The sequence below is a fragment of the Apaloderma vittatum genome, unplaced genomic scaffold, assembly GCF_000703405.1.
Source record: "Apaloderma vittatum isolate BGI_N311 unplaced genomic scaffold, ASM70340v1 scaffold6684, whole genome shotgun sequence".
Lineage (NCBI taxonomy): Eukaryota > Metazoa > Chordata > Aves > Trogoniformes > Trogonidae > Apaloderma > Apaloderma vittatum.
In genome coordinates, this window is record NW_009714285.1 from 59473 (window position 1) to 77874 (window position 18402).

At 38.2% G+C, this 18402-nt stretch overlaps 1 protein-coding gene across 1 annotated transcript in view; it reads right to left on the minus strand.

Annotated features, from left to right (window-relative positions):
- The window catches only part of IARS (isoleucyl-tRNA synthetase), a 102327-nt gene that overhangs the window by 40584 nt on the left and 43341 nt on the right, over positions 1 to 18402 (minus strand). The window contains 4 exon segments of the mRNA XM_009868688.1: positions 508 to 594; positions 5384 to 5578; positions 5944 to 6017; positions 10871 to 10997. Of these exon segments, the coding sequence (XP_009866990.1) occupies positions 508 to 594; positions 5384 to 5578; positions 5944 to 6017; positions 10871 to 10997 (483 nt within the window).

Here is an 18402-nt window from a genome sequence, read left to right on the forward strand (position 1 = left end):
CCCACAAGAGCAACTGAAAAAAAAAACCAAACAAAACCAAACAACCTGAGAGGCCCTCAAGTTACAAATCTAAGCAGAAAATCTGTGTTCCATACCAAAGCCGAGGGAAGATGCACTCGATTTGAATCAATCCCCCCAGCCCACTGGCAAAGATTTATTTGCAAATGAAGGTAAAAAAATATAATTAACTTATTTAAAATGACATCTAAACCCACACTCATAATCCCCTTTACTCTTTCCTATTCTTTCCTATTCTGACTTGTTACTCCTTTTCTCTCTCTTTAGGAAGGACTAATCCTGCTAGAAAGAATCCAGTGCAACAAGTAGCTGGGATGTTTAAACCTCACACTTTCAGGTGCCTCTTATCTCCTCTAACACCAATATGTTCCTCACAAGTCTTAACAGCTCCAAAGCCCATTTCAGATTTAATTTACAATTCTCAGGGATTTATCTGAAATAGTCTTTGACTAAAAATCTGTTCAGCAAGGATTTGACTGACATACCAACCTGGCAAGAACGAGGCCATTCACGATTACATTCTTGAAAGGAGGCCTTCCAAAAAGAGCAGTGGACAGCACCAGCAAAGTGTAGAACCTGAAACGAGACAATGCAATCGTGACTTTCTACATATGCTCTTCATAGCACACCCTGCTGTTTGCTCAGCTGTGATCTACTACTCCAAGGGAGCTGAAGAATTGTAATAGTATGTATTAGGAAGCTCATGAGGAACAAAACTATAGCATTTTCCCCTTTAATACAGAAAAGGGAATTCTGCCCCTGAACAAGCTCTCTGTTTGCTCACTGTAAACTTCTGAACACAGGATCAGCCAGACAAAAAAAAAAAGATGGCAGGCAGGACTGGCACAGTGTGTGTGAGCATAAAGGCAAGCTAGCAAAACTGAGAAGAAGCTCCTTCCAACCAAACGCACTTAGCTGGTTAAATTGGCCCTCACTAGAAAAGATGAGAAGGTAGGTGTCTCCCACAGGAAAGGACAGCAGGGATCTCCCCCTCCCTCATCTGATGGGTTTACAGGAGTTCTATACACTACCTGGAACACTTCAGAAACCAGTGTTGGAGCAAGCACAGACATCTATTGCTCAGTATGTTGATATATGATTATATCTAGGAAATTAAGTGGAGGTGCAAGATGCTGTGGTAATTTTATACTCAAAAGGCAGAACCTTCACCAAAGCAGGTGTCTTTTAACATCTGTAACTGCACTGCTGGTAATTACTTTTAAGAAAATAACTGGAGGGTGGGCCACAGCTTGCCTGGCTAAAGATGAGTTTCACACTGACAACTGCTTGGCAACCTTAAAAGAGCAGCTGATTATAAAGCAGCTAATTGACTTACAACAAGGCACAGGAGGTTATGCTTCAGAACTATGCATTTGAAGGGGGGGAGGTGTGCGAAGGAAGTACACCTGTATATTACAAAGTGGTTTTTATCAGAAAACTGCCTATAATTGCAAAAGCAGTATTCTGACACTCGCAGGTCCAAAGCTCTGTACAGGCTGCTGTGTGCATTACTGCATTTAGTAAGTGGCTTACGTGACAATTCTGGTGGTTCTCTCTCTGACAGGCTTTAACAATTCACACTGCAGGATACAAATTCTCTTTATTAAACTTCATTGTAATTTCATGAATTTTAACTGACACTCCTCCACCTGCACACAAGCAATATCCTCATCCTAATTTTTAACCCTCTTCAGAAAACCCCTAAACATAAACATTGAAGTATTTACTCAGATGACTGGCACCTCAAGCCTACAAGGCTGACGGTTCATCACAGCACTTCTTTAGTATTTAGTATGAAGGGACCTCACTGACAAACTCCCATCACTTTCTGCAAAACAGCTGCAAATCCTCCTATTAGAGGAGATGCATTTGCAATTAAAACTAACAAAGCAGAACCAACGAGAAGAGTTCAATGCTGTTTGCATTAAAAAAAAAAATGGTACAGACAGCACTGAAAAAAAACGCATCCAAGAATTTGTCACAAATTTTACGTTATCTGCATTGTCAAATCTGATGAGCCTCAGCAATGAGGTACCTCAGTCGACGACAGTTACAAGACTGTCTTTGAGATCCTGTGATCCACTGGTTTACGCAGACTTCTGACATAACTCTTTTCAGATTATCCTTAAAAAAGTGCACCTCATTCACTCCAAAAATCTAAAGGAGTGTCTGTTATTCTTGAATGTCCACAGACACATTTGTTTGAAAACTTGCACTGATTTCTGCTGCTTCATCTGCCATTCACCAAATCTCAGTCTGCCTCTAGTTATGTCCTTGCAGATACACAGCTGTCAAGTCAAAATAACAGTAAGAAAAACCTTAACACCACTCTCCCTGTTTTCTCCTTTCTCAAACAATTGTGGGTACGTTCATAATCCCGTGGTTCATGCCAAAAGCCTTCACTTGTGAACTCCCTGCAGGCCACCACAATCTGACCGCAATTATAAACTGTTGCATCTCCTTAGGCACAATCAGAGACAGAGCCTTTCCTATCAATTTGTCCAGAACGACAGTCTTGCAACCCAACTCCTGAAGATTTTTTTTCCCCCCTGGCTTTAACAAATGTAATACATCTCTCTTCAATGATGACTTGGTGCATGGATATGAAAGACTACTCTCCTGGCTCATCACAGTGGTCACGTTACTTTTCCCCTTGTCTCCCTTGACTTTGTGCCCTGCCCTAGTGGGTCAAACAGAAGCCACCAGACATCCACTTCTGACATCTCACCATGAAACAAAAGCACTCGTCCACAAACCGCAGAACACTAGCTGTTAGCAAAGCACCAGCTTATTCACAGACTTGAGCACTGTGGGAAAGGTATAACCGTCACGTGTTGAGGCAACTGTTTTGATATTCCACCCACAAACAGCTGAGGCAGACTTCGGCATGGTGAAGACTTACAGTAACTCTTATGCCGAAGCTAAAAAACAGGAAGCGATCTACTCTGGCTTGTAACGCGTAAGGCTCCATTTGCACGTTGCTTACAGCCCACAGCACGGGCATTTGGGCTCACACCCAGGCGCAGCGGGCGTACGTCCACAACCGCCGAGTCACCACGGGCATTAGTGTCAGCCTGGATTTGTTCACTTTCCAGGGCTCATATGCAGTTGAATTAGTGAGATGATTCAGTTCAGCCTACTAAGGTAAGGGAAAGAAGCTGCTTATCCACAGGCTACATTTACTATTTAAAGAAGAACGTTATAAACCAGAAACATGATAGTTAGTGGATCTGGATGTTGTACTGCACTCAAGTTTAGATTAATATCATATTATAAAAAGGCCAACTTGTGTAAAAATTACAAATGCATTCTTTAACGGCACTAGAGAGCTTCACTGGACGCTATGAGATCAGTCTTATCTTTTGATCTGTCACGTCTCCCACACATGCTTCAAAGGACAGCATTAAAAGAAACACTGCAGTAAGTATGTGAGACACATACTAATCCACTGTGACATCCCAACCTCAAATAGCTAAACCCTGAAACCTAAAAAATTCATCATTCCCCCTGTATTTTTGTTGGAATTTAAATACAAGTAATACATTTTTGTATCCACATAAAAATCCCAAACCATTTTTAATTCTGTTGAGCTTTTACAATACAGTAGTTCCCTTGCATAGAGTAAGGATGACTACATGTTGTCAATTTTGTTTTCATTTATAGGCATCTCAATTACAATAAATGCCCTTTTATCTTTATAAAATGTAGCAGGGAGAAAATCAGTTTCTGACCATGCCTTTTGCGGGCATTTTATACGCCTTATCACATGTTGTTTTATTTTTCTCTCTTTAAAAAAAAAATTAAAAGTCCATTTTCTTTTTTTTCCAGATAGAATAAAAAAAAAAAAAAGGAGGGAAAACCGAGGTTTTAATTCTGCTTTTGTGGACATAATGACCAATGTTTCAGAAAGCCCAATACACAGAAACACTAGCAAATGTGGGGTTCACTATGTACACTGCATCTGACACTGCCTAAAGAGCAGCAAGCACAAAATAGCGACCTGCAAACGAGATCAGTGGGTCCCTCTACTGCTGTATTTAGTCCTTCTCAACAATACTTAGTTGTATACTAACACTGAAAAGAATCATAACTAATAAAAGGAAAAAAAAAATCATTAAAAAAAAAAAATCACTATACATGTAAGAGACCAGTTTTAATTAAGTTGATCAGGTTGCCCTACCTCAGACCTACATGAAATACTGCTTTGAGGACCCAGGACATCAGGCGCTAACTAGGCACGGTGCAGTTATACTCTGCAAAGTATTTAATATGCCACGAGGAGTCCATGCTTCACCAAGTGAGACTTAAATGGTCCCTCCCTAACTGTTGAACTGTCAAACTTGCAAATTTAGCTTCCATTTCGAGGATCTGGTTAATTTTGCACCACTTGTGATGCAAAAGCGAAGATGCGTTTCACTATGTTCATGAAACTCATTTTCACTTAGCATCATGCTTCAAATGTTTCCTTGCTCAAGCCTCCTGGCTTTGAGAGTATGTATAAACCTTGCTCTCAACTTCACAAACACACAAAAGCCCACCTCTTACTGCTTTGTTTGGGTTGGTCAGTTGGATTGTTGAGGGAGGAGCAGGCAAAGAGAGGGGCCAACTATGCTCCAGAAGAATTTAGTTTATTTAACTCTGATAGTTCAAGTTACTGGACGGAAGAGTTCTATTTGTACATAGTCAAATGTACTAATCTATAAGACAAAGAAATTAATCTTAAAAATCTGTCACTTTTCAAAGTCAACCTAAAACTTCAAAAATAGAATAACCACTCTAAAATGTCAAAACTAGAACTGTATGTATGCATGTATGAGAACATATGTATGACTACGTGAGAACATTACTCAAAAAATTGAGATTAGACTAAGAGTTTTGTTAATGATTAAGAAATATTTATCTAGAGAGGAAATCAACCAAGTAGATGAAGCGCACTGCTAGAAAATTTGATTTCTGTAAACTGTAAGATATTAGCAACATAAGGTTTCACTTAATTTGTTTTTCCCCACTCATACAAACCCAAAATTTCAATTTAATCTGGGGCACAAAAATTAATAGTCTACATATTGGCTTGAAAGTCTCAAAACATTTGCTTCCATTTCAACGGACTCAACTGCTATTCTGTTTCCAGAAGATAACTCAAGTTCTACGATAATTCATCTGTTAAGGTTTTTACAAGGCCAAAGATCTGCCTAGTACCTAAGGCTGTTTTCCACAAGAGCTGGGAAGATTGCTTGCTACCATATCCTCTTCCTGCAATACACTTGTGATGAAGCTTTAGAGAACCTTGCATTAAAGGGTCATCCAGGTGTAAGTGTTGGACGCAGGACAATAACATCACACAAAAAAAGTGGCAGAAAATTACCATCCTCGGGTTTGGTCAATGCCTTCGGCGATGAAGTCAGCAGGGAAAGCATCTTCAAGTTCTTTTTTGTTCTCAAATGGATAATGGACCTGTGCATAAGGCATGCTTCCACTCTCAAACCAGCAGTCAAAAACTTCGGGGACCCGGCGCAGTAAGCCCTTGCCACAGTGTGAAGGGATAGTCAGGTGATCAATACTACGGGGAAGACAAAAAGATCAACAAATTCTAAACAAAGCCAAGAATTAGCACAGGAAGCTCACATTATGCTTGCAGATTAGGTACGACAGGAGTATTGGTTTTAATTTTAATGATTCTTCAAAAAGGTCAGCATTTCCCTTAATTTTTAGAATTTAAAGCTATTTTAGAGATTATTTTTTGTATTAGAAGCTTTCAAGACAGAAGAAAGGAAAATTTATCCATGCTAATCACAAGTCCTCCTCTTATTACATTTTTTTTGTTTTCCCTAAATCTGCTTCCCAGAGTTTGGGCAAATACAACCAGTACTTTTTTAGGTCTGCTCACCTAGTTGTAATAGTTAGTTAACAGTCTCTGTGACTGACCTTTCTCGGTGGAGATCAGGGACTTTCATTCCAGAGAGCTCCTCCAATTCTGCCACTGAACCAACACAAACTACCTGTAAGAGATAGAAATTTGGCCAGTTATTTGCACACAGTAGCAAATTATTTTAGATGTTACACAGGAGACCTGTAGGTAAGTCGGCACCTTCTAAAGCACCTGATATAGCTGAAGAGCCAACAAAAATGTTGTACAAAGTCTCCTTCTTCAGTCTAACAAAGGAGCAAATGACATTCAAGATCACTGCCCTGATTTAATACAATTTGTGTCAAAATAATTTGAGACTTTGAAGAACAAGCATATTGTCAGATACCAAAAAAGGTGAGGCTTGGCTGTTTATTTGTCTTCCAAACAACCCACAACACAATCACTTATGAAAATTCATTGATCCTGACTTTTATACAGATAGGAGTTTCAGATCCTGGGTTCCTCTTCAGAAGCTGAGCTAAGTAGCTAAATTGCTCGTAACTGAGTGTAAGTGTTCCATCCCCACCACAGTGAACAGGTCATATTAATGGCATCTTTTTTAAACCGGGGGAAAGAAAGCACCACAGCCAACTAAGGGGCTGTTAAGAAAGGTACAGACTTTTCTTGTTTCAACTGCATCAACATAGTATCTAAGAAAAGAGCAAAAAAGTTTCAGCAAGGCTTGTTTCAACTGCATCAACATACTATCTAAGAAAAGAGCAAAAAAGTTTCAGCAACAGACTTGCATCAACATCATGAAAACTTGAGGAAACAAATTACTCTAAAAAAGCGATATATAGGAGAGAAGAGGAAAAGCGAAGCTTTCTTTGCTTGATGTTTTAATCAAGTTTAACCCTCCCAGAGCCCTGTGATTCATAATCCAGAACTGGCAGTACAATTCTGGATTTTGGAGATCTAGCCCACACGCTATCAGTCCAATTTAGAATTGCCATGGAAAAAAAACTTCTTTGACAGATCTGACAGGGAAGAAGTTAAATATACTAACACAAAGAAGATGTAAGTAGGCTGGACATTTTTCACATAATATAACTTTCTAAGTTGCTCTTAGGATACGATAATTGAGGGTACTGTTCAATTCCTATCGCTAGTCCGAAATATATGCATATATATATATATATATGCACACAGAAATTGTGACTAACAAAAAGGATTCGGTGTATTTAATTCCAAAAAACTGTCATGAACTACAGAAAAGATAGCTTTGGTTTTTTTAAGCCAAGATTTTCCTAGTCTGATTCAACTGCTGATCTGCATTACTAATCACGGTCGTCTTTCGGCAAAATGCTTTTGAAATGTCATTTTTTTCATTACTTATTTGTCTTATTTTTCTATAGAAAGTGAAGCAATGATTATGATAGCCAAGTACAACAGTCTGCAGTTTGCATAGCAAACCACACCAGGGAATTGATCCCATTTAAAACTACGCCTTTATCAACAGATTATTTTTAACTAGATCTCTTCTTCATTCACTGTGTAGCCCCATAAGCAATCATGCCAGTTCAGGGGAGCAGGCAGTAGGTGCTCAGTTCAGCAAGGCTGGTGGAAGAACTGGTTTTAACAGCAGCATGGGTAAAAAATACCCTTGGACACACTGATTACTTCATCTTCACTAACTTTAATATTTGAACATACTCTCACACCATGCTCTGGGTTAAAAGCTGCCTATTAGCTGTTGCTTTTTGAGCCAAGCATTTCAATACTGAAGTAAAATTTTGAATACTGGGTGCGTCTTCAGAACTGCACCCAGTAGAATATATTCCTATAAGAAATAACCCCAGGTCCACATGAAAAATCCAACAACCACTAGAGGAATGCAGGTATCACTGTACTGAATAAGACTGCCTCTGTCCAAGTCAGGATGGAGCTACTCTGTCCCAAGGGTACCTCATTAGATACCTGACGGCAAGAGAACAATAGAGCAAGTAGATGCTAATCAAATCTGATCCCTCATTAGGCCACACCCAGTTCTTTCTGCAAGGAACAAACTGGTCTATGCTCTCAAATTAAAGCTAATGCTTTGGATACTCTTCTTCAACGGCAATGCCTACTTCAGTAGCTTCTCCCCTTTCCCTCCCAGTCACTGGTTCCTCCCTCATTTTATTTCTCAGGCACACCAAGTACAAAACCAGATATATCTCCATTTAACAGCAGAAACCAAGATTGAAATAAATAGGCTGGGACTAGGGGCTGTTCGACTCTCTTTCAGCATCACCAAGACATAATGGGGAATCAGAGGTCAAGGTTAAATACTTCTAACGAAATGAACATTAGCATTATATCCAGGATTATCCATGTAAATAGGAAGAAAAAAGCCATCTGGCAGCATTTGTGGACCTCAATGTTCCTGTGACATAGTTCTGCAGTCCCTATTAAATAAAAACGTTTGCTTTCATTGGTTTGTTATTTCAGCTCTGTTAAGTACCTATAACCAAAGAATAAGGAGTGTTCATAGAAAGACATTCTGGGATCTTTAGAAACATCTTCTGAATAGTAATTAGTAGAAGAAATGACTGCTAAGGTCAGTTAAAAGTGGCATTCTTACTACAGCTTCCAACAGACCTAAACGAGTTCCCTCACCCTTCAGGAGAGCACAGTCAGAATCCTCTCATTTCAATCTGTTATGCAAGACCATGCGCACCAAAACTAGTGGAAAGTCAACAGTTTACCTGAGTGACAAGCAAGGTAACCACCAGAGAATTCCCGTAACATCACCAAATACTTAATGCTATAATTTGTATGCAAGTCCTATAAAATTAGCCTATGTCTGATTTGTCAACTTGGGTGCTATAGTAAAAAAAAAATAAATTATCTAATCCGAATGACAAGTGTTCCTCCACTCAGGAAATCATTGAGATTTGAGAGCTTAAAATGACAAACTGTCTGCAAAAATGTGGTAATCAAGACAAGCTTCAAAATTTAACTTCCATTGTGTGTCTCTACCTGATAATTATACTACAATAAGAGCTAAAATAAAACTGTGGGAAACTAGATATTGATATGTAATAAAATTCACTTTAATACCAATTAATTCATCTTACTCTATATTGAATAAGGAACTGTTATTACTTCTCCAGAATTTAATATGCACAGCATAATTGCATGCAACAACGTGTTCTTCTGAGCGCAAGAAATGAAGAGGAGGCTCTGCAAACTCGCACAGCACTAGGCTGCAGTAAAACTGAAGTCAGGAAATTTTGAGTGAATATTATTTCTGTGTAAGAGCAGATGTCATTTAAGTCTTAAATTCCAATGGTATTTAGTTTTGAAGCTATATCCCACATGCATAAAAAGACAGTGAATATTAAAAATAATTAAAAAAAGATTTTGAAATTTAGCACGGTCCAGACGTCATACTCAACTTGTGAAGCATGACATTCAGGCTCTATAGTAAACAGAAATGTGTAACATTTATGGATAAAAATAATAGATATGTTGGTATTTCTATCATTATTCAGAACATCAAGCCCCAAGGAACATTTGCAGCTAATTTCAAAGGAAAGGTCAATCTTACAAGCTAGACATCGTATTGTTATTAAAACCAAACAAATCAAACCTAAGCAAGAAAAAAATCTTACACCCAGGAATACAGATATTGAGATACTGGACAGAAAATGAAATATTGTTAGAGGCAAGGAATGGGAGTAATATACACAATCTTTTTCAGCTGTAGAATGAAGTAATGAAATACTTGAGCACAAAGCCAAAAGCATTTATCTAAAAAAAAAAAAAAAAAAAAACCAAAAACACCAAAAAACTGTTGTACTAAACAACAGACTAAAAGTTTAGTTTGAAGACTGATTGTTTATACCCCAAAAAATTGAATAAATGTTAAAAATTAACTGTTATACGAGAGACAGAAGCACTCGGCTTGCCAGTAAGTTACAAAACACACTCATAGTATAAATAGAATTCAAATGCCATGGCTTTCTTAGATACTCACATTGTAATTGCAAGGAGTATCTCCCTGCCTATCCACAAAATTTCCAGAAATCAAAATAATTCTTTATAGTGTACTTCTAAACAATAGTACAGTTCAAGACAATAAAATAATTTTCTGGCATGTGTTTTCCTATTTGAAGTCTTCCACATTTAAAACAAAAAGTAAAACTTTTTCAAATCCAGGGAGACAAAAAAAAGGACGTGGGATACTGCCTTCAGTATTTACCTTCCATGGATATTCTGCCATTGATTAGCATTTCCTACTTCCAGCATGACGAAGACATCATACATGTCTAATGGAATTAACCCACAAAAAAAAAATAAACACAACCATCTTCAGAAACAATTTTAAAACTTGGTGTTTTGACACTTGCAAACCTGTGTATTCACTTGTGTACTTAGCTCTATGCTACCAACCACAGGGTACCTTTCAACTTCAAAAAAACCCTCTCTTCTAGCACTCACATTATATACTTCCATCATTCCACTAGATTCACATTTTTGCAGTTCTGTTACATTCACGTTTGTACCAATACAAATATATCTTTTTACTGTTCTGCTATGGTGAACTCACTTTTATGCCTTCAGCAATTCATTTGGCTCAAAGTAACTGAGCATCAGAATTTCAAAAACAGACTGAGTGAAAAAACAACTATTCCTTGCCATTTTCTCATTGCATTTGTTATTTTCATCAGATTTACTATCACTGCAAATTCTTCCAGAAAAGATAAGATTAATTCTAATATTAAAAAAAAAAAAAAACAGAACAGGAGAAATTGCTTGCAATTTTAAAGCAAAGAAAAAGTGTATGGGCACACAAATGTATGCATACATATACCTATCACAGATATTCAGATACTGCTAAAATACGTTAGTAGAACTTAAGACTGCAGCAGTCAAAGACGTAACAGTCTATCAAAATAAGCGAATGACATTTGCAGAAAGACTTTTCTGTCAGCTGGAAACTTCTGTTTTCTTACTCACCTCCTCAAGATCGTCACTGACCCACAAAGGGATGGGTGTTCCCCAGTAGCGGTTTCTAGATATAGCCCAATCTCGTGCCTCCTTGAGCCAGTTCCCAAAACGCTTCTCCCTCACAAAATCTGGAACCCTGTTCCAAAAATAAGAAAAGTATTCTTTTATCACTACATGCCACCTAAAAGGAAGTCAGTAAGAATGGCTGTGTTTTACTTCATCCACAAAACAAGTTAATTTCAGCACACTGCACAAACTGGAGCACACTCATATCACAGCACTGGCTATTGCAATGCCTGCAGACAAAGATCTAACACCATTTCTTCTGCCTTTCTTCAACATCCAGGTAAACTACAGAAGTGAAAAACACCATGTTTATTTTACTCTTTAACAACTCAGTAAAAATACGTGCAACATACAACAGATTCATTAAGAATGAAAAAAATGTCCAAAAAATCCTCAGGACAGTCCAACACTGGCAGATTTCAGTGGATAACAATACTATCGCTTTATTCTACGCACAGAAAATGAAATATGACGTCCAGATTTTGGTACTGAAAGAATTTATAAAGTTTCAGAAGCCTGGAGGAGTAATGGCATCAAAAAGCACCTTGTATTATGCGTGTCCATCCAGGTATCAGCACATTACTTTTAGACTTTGAGAATAAAGAAATGTCAGGTTGATATATCCTACAGAAAAGCCTTTTCATTCTCTTTATCTTCTCCACCTATCATTCTCCGATTAAAAAACAACACACACAACCACAAAAACACATCAATGCTTACTAAAAACTCATTTTGAGCACCAATGGGCTCTGAGGAATCTTAAAGACAAATTTTCATCGTATGAAAGTCTCCTGGAGCTCAAAGGTTAGCATCAAAATCTGAGGCCTAGCAGGTTTCCTGGATATGCTAAATGTCGTGATGGTTTGATTAGGAACCAATTGTTTTCTCTTGTGGCATAAACAAATAATTAACTTCTTACACAATCATTATGTAGCAGAGGAGGAAAAGCAGTGGGTCTTGAGGTCAGCAATGTACCCCCTTCGTGTCTAAAAAGACAAACCTTAACTGACACTCACAGGAAGAATAACCTCAAGACAGTGTCAGAGAAGCACAGAAGCCGTGAATGAACAGCTAACAGCAGTAGGGCTAATTCTAGAACTGAGTTACTGAGCTAACCATAACAAGCTTTTCTGGGTTTGTTTTTCCAGTGTAACTAGAAAGGCCCTTTCCCAAAGTCTGAATGGGATTTGGAGTCCCAGAGTAGTCTAAATGAGGAGCAGCAAACTACAAAAAAAAGTATGGTGTTTTCTACCTTTTCTTGTTCAAGCTCTTGGTCCTCTACCAAATTTTTTTTTTTTTAAAAAAGAATTCTTTTTAATCACAGATCAACCCCAACAGTAACAAAGATGAAAGAAACATTTGGATGAAAAATTAAAGGAATGGACACATGACACAGTAAGGCAGGACTTGGCCCAGCAGCAGGCAGTCTATGAAAAATGTGTAAGCATCCCTCAAAAACCTATTGATAAAAGTGAAAGCCACAGGCTTTTAAAAATTTTACCCATGACGATGCCATCAGGAGATCTGAAGGCTTCTTGATGCCAATGTTGTCTCAGGTAGGTAAAAACTACTGTTAAAAGACTCACTGAAGATCAGCCCAAAGTTCCACAGTTTCACTAGTGATTTCTAGATTTACTTTCAGCTGCAAAGTTATCTTCTGTAATGTTTCTTAAAAGAAAAAAGTAATATAAAAAAAAAACCCCTAACTCAGTGACTAATGTTTCACATGACATCCATATCCCTGCTTTGAAATTCAGAAATGTATACAGGTTTTTGCAATTTGGTTTAGAGTGGGACTCACTGCTATTAACTTTTTATGGTGACCTTAAGAGACCCTCTCTCCAAACACAAGTGGAAACTGTACAAAGATCATTAGCATTTGCCTAACATTCCGCTAATGTGGAAAAGTTCTCTTTACATCACTCCCAAACTAGTTTCCATTTTTCAGAAGTTGTTAGACACTGATTAGCTGAAATTATTAGTCCCATTTAACATAGCTAGAGGCTGAAACAATCCCCCAATGACATTAAAATGCTAAGAGTTTCTGCTCTGCCTCCTCAAAACATGCATGAAAAATTAATTTTATCCCCAAAGTGGACATTAACCACAAAAATGTGTGTGGTGTGATCTCTCTCTCTCTGCTGTATGAAAGCATATAATTTACCTCTTCTGGTAAAACTGCCTGACCCTGCTGCCAGTTTTTAGTGGAACATAAAACACAAAACACTTCATCTACTGTGAACCACATTTGTAACAGTGATGTACGCCTCTTTAGAGGTACAATACAGTCATCAAATAAAATAAAAAGAGCCTCTATCAGAAACACGTTTTGAGCCCATCACTCAAAGAAAGAGTTCCCTGAAACAACTGGTTCTCACCACCACGCAGAGGCTGCCCAGATACCGAACAGCAGATGCAGCCTCCAACTGGGAACGAGCTAGAGGAGGTACCTGCAGCAGAGAACAGCCGCTCACACAGCTCTGCAAGACCTGAGCCCCTTTCTTTTATTTAGTCTCACTACCTTTACCTACAGTCTGCCACTTCTGACTTACCTACATTACCATGAAAAAAAATTAAAATATCCAAAACCCCTCAGCATCTTCCATTTAAATATTTCACTGGGCTGGGAAGACAGAGTATTCTCAACAATGTTTTTACTAACACTTGAAAATTACGCTATACTGATTCCAGTTAGCGTTTCTATAGGGTTTTTTCCATTTGTTTTGAATTCTTCTAGATTTTTTTCTTGGTATATTACTCTTGTTAAACTTTAAAAAAAGTAACAGATAGTATATACCTCTGGCAGGATATTAAAGCAACATTTTTTGCTCTTCCATCTCCATAAAGCAAGGATTTCTTAAATCTGCAGAAAGATTGTTTGTTTTACACAACTTAGGAGAGTGAGGGCAGCCTGAGGAATGCCCCCCGCTGGTGAGTTTTGCTCCCTGTTCTCCCATGCAGTAACTGAAGAAGCTTGGCCTCACGCTGAGGCTACACTATACTGTGGTTAATTTATCAGCTCACAATCTTCCTCATAATTCCCAAATTATTTTTTCCATCTGTGTTCCCAAGTGTATCACAAAGGTAAACTTAACTTTGCTAAGACTGTGATAAAACCACGAATCACTACAGTGACACTGGTCCTTAGCTGAAATTTTGGGCTGTGTCAAACACTGCTTAGCTAAATCCAAAAGCTGACAGTCCCTGAAAGTTAATTACAGTACAATTTGCCAAACACTGACCTCTGTGTATCAAAACTGCCCTCACAGCATAGATATGTAGAAGCTTTAAAAATTATTTAAAAAGAAGACAGATACAAAAACAAGGCCACTCACACAAATATTCCTATCTTACAAAGAAAGATATATGAAAAAAAGCCCTTTCCTATGTGCAAACACCCATGATTTTCATGTAATCATGGTACCTACCCAGTACCTATCGCAAACCCCCTTCAGCTCGAAAGCTCGGCAGTCGGGTATGACCAGCAAGGTGACCAGTGCCACAACCTGTTTAGAATAACCCCCTGCTAATGGCGCTGAACAGATTCAGATCTCAGAAACAGTCAAGCATCAGCATCAAATAGTTCCACGAGGTTGCAAGTGAAATCAAAGCAGCAACTTCTCTCCTAAAGAAATCCTACTGCAGCTCCTAAAACTGTGCTGTTAGAAACACTTTTTATTTCCCAACTGGCCTACAATTTGTGTTGGTTTTGACCTTCAAATTTCTCAGCAAAATGACACAAATAGGATTTCACACTTCTTTCTCAAACACTTAGCAAGGTTAAGGAGACTGCTGTCTCAGCAGGTCATGAAGCTCTTGATTCATGTGTAGAATAGTGTAGGATAATAGCTATTTCTACTTTCTTGGCACCCAGGATTATGCACTAAATAAACTTCAGGATGTAGACACTTCAGCAGCTGAAAAGTTCAGAGAACTGAACCTCACAACACAAAGGAATAAATACTGATTTGTCAAATCATAAATTAGATTTTGAATGAAAATACCTCAGCTTCCACCTGTTTGAATGCTTATTTCTTTCTTATTCCCCCAAGATCAAAACTCTATAAGAACAAGTTAGAGATGAAAAGTAATAATCTGCTCTGAATTTGTATGTCCATTTTTGACTGTTTGTTCCTATTTTTGAAGCAGATTTGGGTTTTGCTAAATTCATGCATTGCTAAGTCCTCTGCACAGTGAACTCCCACATCCTCTCTTGGTAGCTACTCATTTTCTTCATGTCTAAAATAAAAATCCCATTTGACAAGCAAAAAAGCCCCCATGAAGAGCAAAACAAAATCCAGTCCTTTAACAACATCTACTAGCTTATCACAACAGAAACAGTTTTCTTTGCCTTCAAAGTCTATGTACTACTCAGCATCCAAGTCACAGAAGCAAAGCAGACATGGATTTGAAAACAGCAAATTGTGACCATCTTCAATCTCAGAGCATGAACGGATGTGTTACGTTACCAAGGCTGCTGATTCAGTGACCTCTCATCACCAAGGAACAGTATCAATTAAAATTAGTATATTTGCCTTCTGACTTATTTCTCCAGAAGAGAAATGCGCAGCATGTTAAAAAAAAAAAAAAAAAAAAACTAAAACCACCCAAATCAAAATAATTACATAATCTAGAAGGCAGCTTATTAAAAGGATTAAGACATCTGTTCCTGTTCTGTATATATATTTTGAAGTATCTCTCTTGCACTCATAACACAACTACAAATACTAAATTCAACGTATTATTTCATTTCAGAGCTCAGATGTGCTCCGCATGACTCTGAGTTGGCTCACCTTGCCCTAGTCATAGGATACCGAAACTTGGTCTCAAAACAGTCCTGTCCCTCTTGTTTCCCTCTTATTTCTTGCCGAAATAAACAGCTGTCAAATACTGCCACAGGAGAAGCCTTGCATATTTTACCATCAATTTGCTATTAAAAGCTGTTTAAGATGTTACATAAAAGATATACTAATCCCTTCTCACTCTCCATCATTCTTCTCATCAGCTAATTTTATCCATGGCACTCTTTGAAAAACCACAGCAATTTTCTGTTTTGGCTAAGATTTACTTCGGCATCACTAATTAAAGGAAGCTCTTAGCTTATGAATTATTTGAAAAACAGTCCCATAAGAATTAGACTGTAAGGTTAATAAACAAAATACTACCTTAAATAGTGTGAATTAGGAAACCTAATACCAGATTAGCACACAGCATCTGATAACGCTTGGTTCTGAGAAGATGGTCCCAGATCTATCCTTCCATTTGGCAAGCTGTTAACTTCATAAGCAATAGCTGAAATCAGAAATCATTTATCCATCTGGAAAGGAAGAAGTCATTCTTTCAGAAGATAGCTGAGTTGTAACAGCAAAAACAAAGCTGACTGAATAGTTACCATATGTCATTTAACTACATATGTACAGATTTATTTAAATTTATACTACAACAACTGGGGATTTTGGTTTAGGTGTACAATTTGCCGTTTTAAATAAAAAAATAAAAAATACATTAACCAATCCTTAGAAGACGAATTCTTAAAATTCCATTATGTTAATTTAGTCTAATAACAAGCCTCCTTCAACATGCCCTCAAATTGATTTTTAATGGTTTTTAATTCAAGGAGATAAAACAAGCAACGATTCATGCCCTTTTGACACTTTAATTAGCATCAATCTATATCATGGACCTAATTAAACATTGCGGGAGGCGGGAGGGAGGAAAGGGGAAGAGAGAGGAAAGGTCAGCTGATTGCAAAGCACACAGAATTGCCACTGCAGCAGACTCCTTCTCCTCCCCAGTTCACTGAAGCTTATTAGAGTGGTGCACAACCACGTAACCCGAACTTATGCAGGGTGCCTCCACCAGCGCAAGAGACTTTTCTGCTTATATGCAGCTTACATTTGTTACGTGAACAGCGCTTTCAATCATTTCGGTATGGCAATGTTGTTCTGCGCTCTTTTATCCTGGTTCCCATAGCAACAAACACTTTAGTGTGCGACTGCAATGCTGCTGCAGACTGCATCACAGCCCTGCCGTCAGCAGCGCACCGCTGCTTCACAAGGCAACATTAAGCAAAGCCATGACCTCCAGTCTTGTGGTACGCGCCTACTAAAAAAATCCTGATATACCTCATTTGTACGACCCAGACACCACGCTAACTGCTATTAAAATTTTTTACTCTCACTAGTGATGGCAAAAAATCTCTGCATCCTGAAGCCAGGGAGAAATGAAGCTTTTACTTTTCCTCTTTCGGCAGTTTCCTTCAGAATATTCTAACACAGTTACAAAGTACTTTTCTATGGCGTTATCACTTAGGACTCATTTCAATTTGTATATATAAATGTGTAAGCATTCCTATAACAGCAGCAGACATTCAACACATTGCACATTCAGCTAGATTCACCAGCTGCCTGAGAACATGGTATGATATAAACTGCTCAGGGATCTGGCATTTAGAGCCTTTATTTAGTGAGGTATTACTTGAACTGAACAACAAGCTTTTGATGGCCAGTCACTGGGCCTGAAATGATACCTGCTGTACTTGTGACATAACCAGCAGACTCTGCTCAAAAGGCTTTGAGAGGAAACAACAAAATTAGGACACGACAGAACACCAGTCATCAAAATCAACTGGAACACGCCTCAAAATTCACTTCTAATCCTCAGCCATGCCTGATAACAGTCAGTAATAAAATCTTCTGACTTATGCTGCTCTAAATTAGACAAAAGCAAGGCTGAGCCTGCAGCAATTTTTTTTTCCACCTCCTGCCGTAGGCAATGACGCCAGTTTGAATTTTTCCTCGGGAAACGTTGCCATCTAGTGACTGCACGTTGCTACAACCTCACAATTGCTACTGGAGAGGCCTAATTTGTATTCACGTTTCCCGACGGAGAAAAGTGTGATTGATGATTCAAAAAGTGTTACAATTGTATGGTCATATTAAAGGGAAAAAAATAAAATAAAATGAAGAGAAGGGGAAAAAAATCCCTCCCACAAGACGCATTTAAAACTGTTCAGATAAAACATGTTTCTTAATGCTAACAAACTAGGAAAGAGACTATCCTATGAAATATCTTAAAAAAAAAAAAGGAAAACAAGGCACTTAGTATCAGTAACTGATTTTTCTCCATTATCCTACAATTCAGTTACGACTTACAACTCTGCTATGCACTTGGAATTCTCATCTTCACAAAAATTACAGGTTTAGTAGAAGAAATGTTAAGCTTTCTATTGCAGGTGGGTTCTGCAGCCCATCATCTCCTGCACACTCTGCCAGCCTTGGAGTTTATGATACAAGATACGCAGCATTTGTGATCAAATCACACCTTTCAGAAGGTGGCAGACAGTTTGGTGTTCAAAGGCAGCGGTCAGTCAAAGATTACAAAGACCAAGATCAAAAGCTTCTCAAAAGATTAATGTGTTTGACTGACGCAGGTGGAAATACTTGATCTTAGAAGGCTCATACAGGATCAGCAGG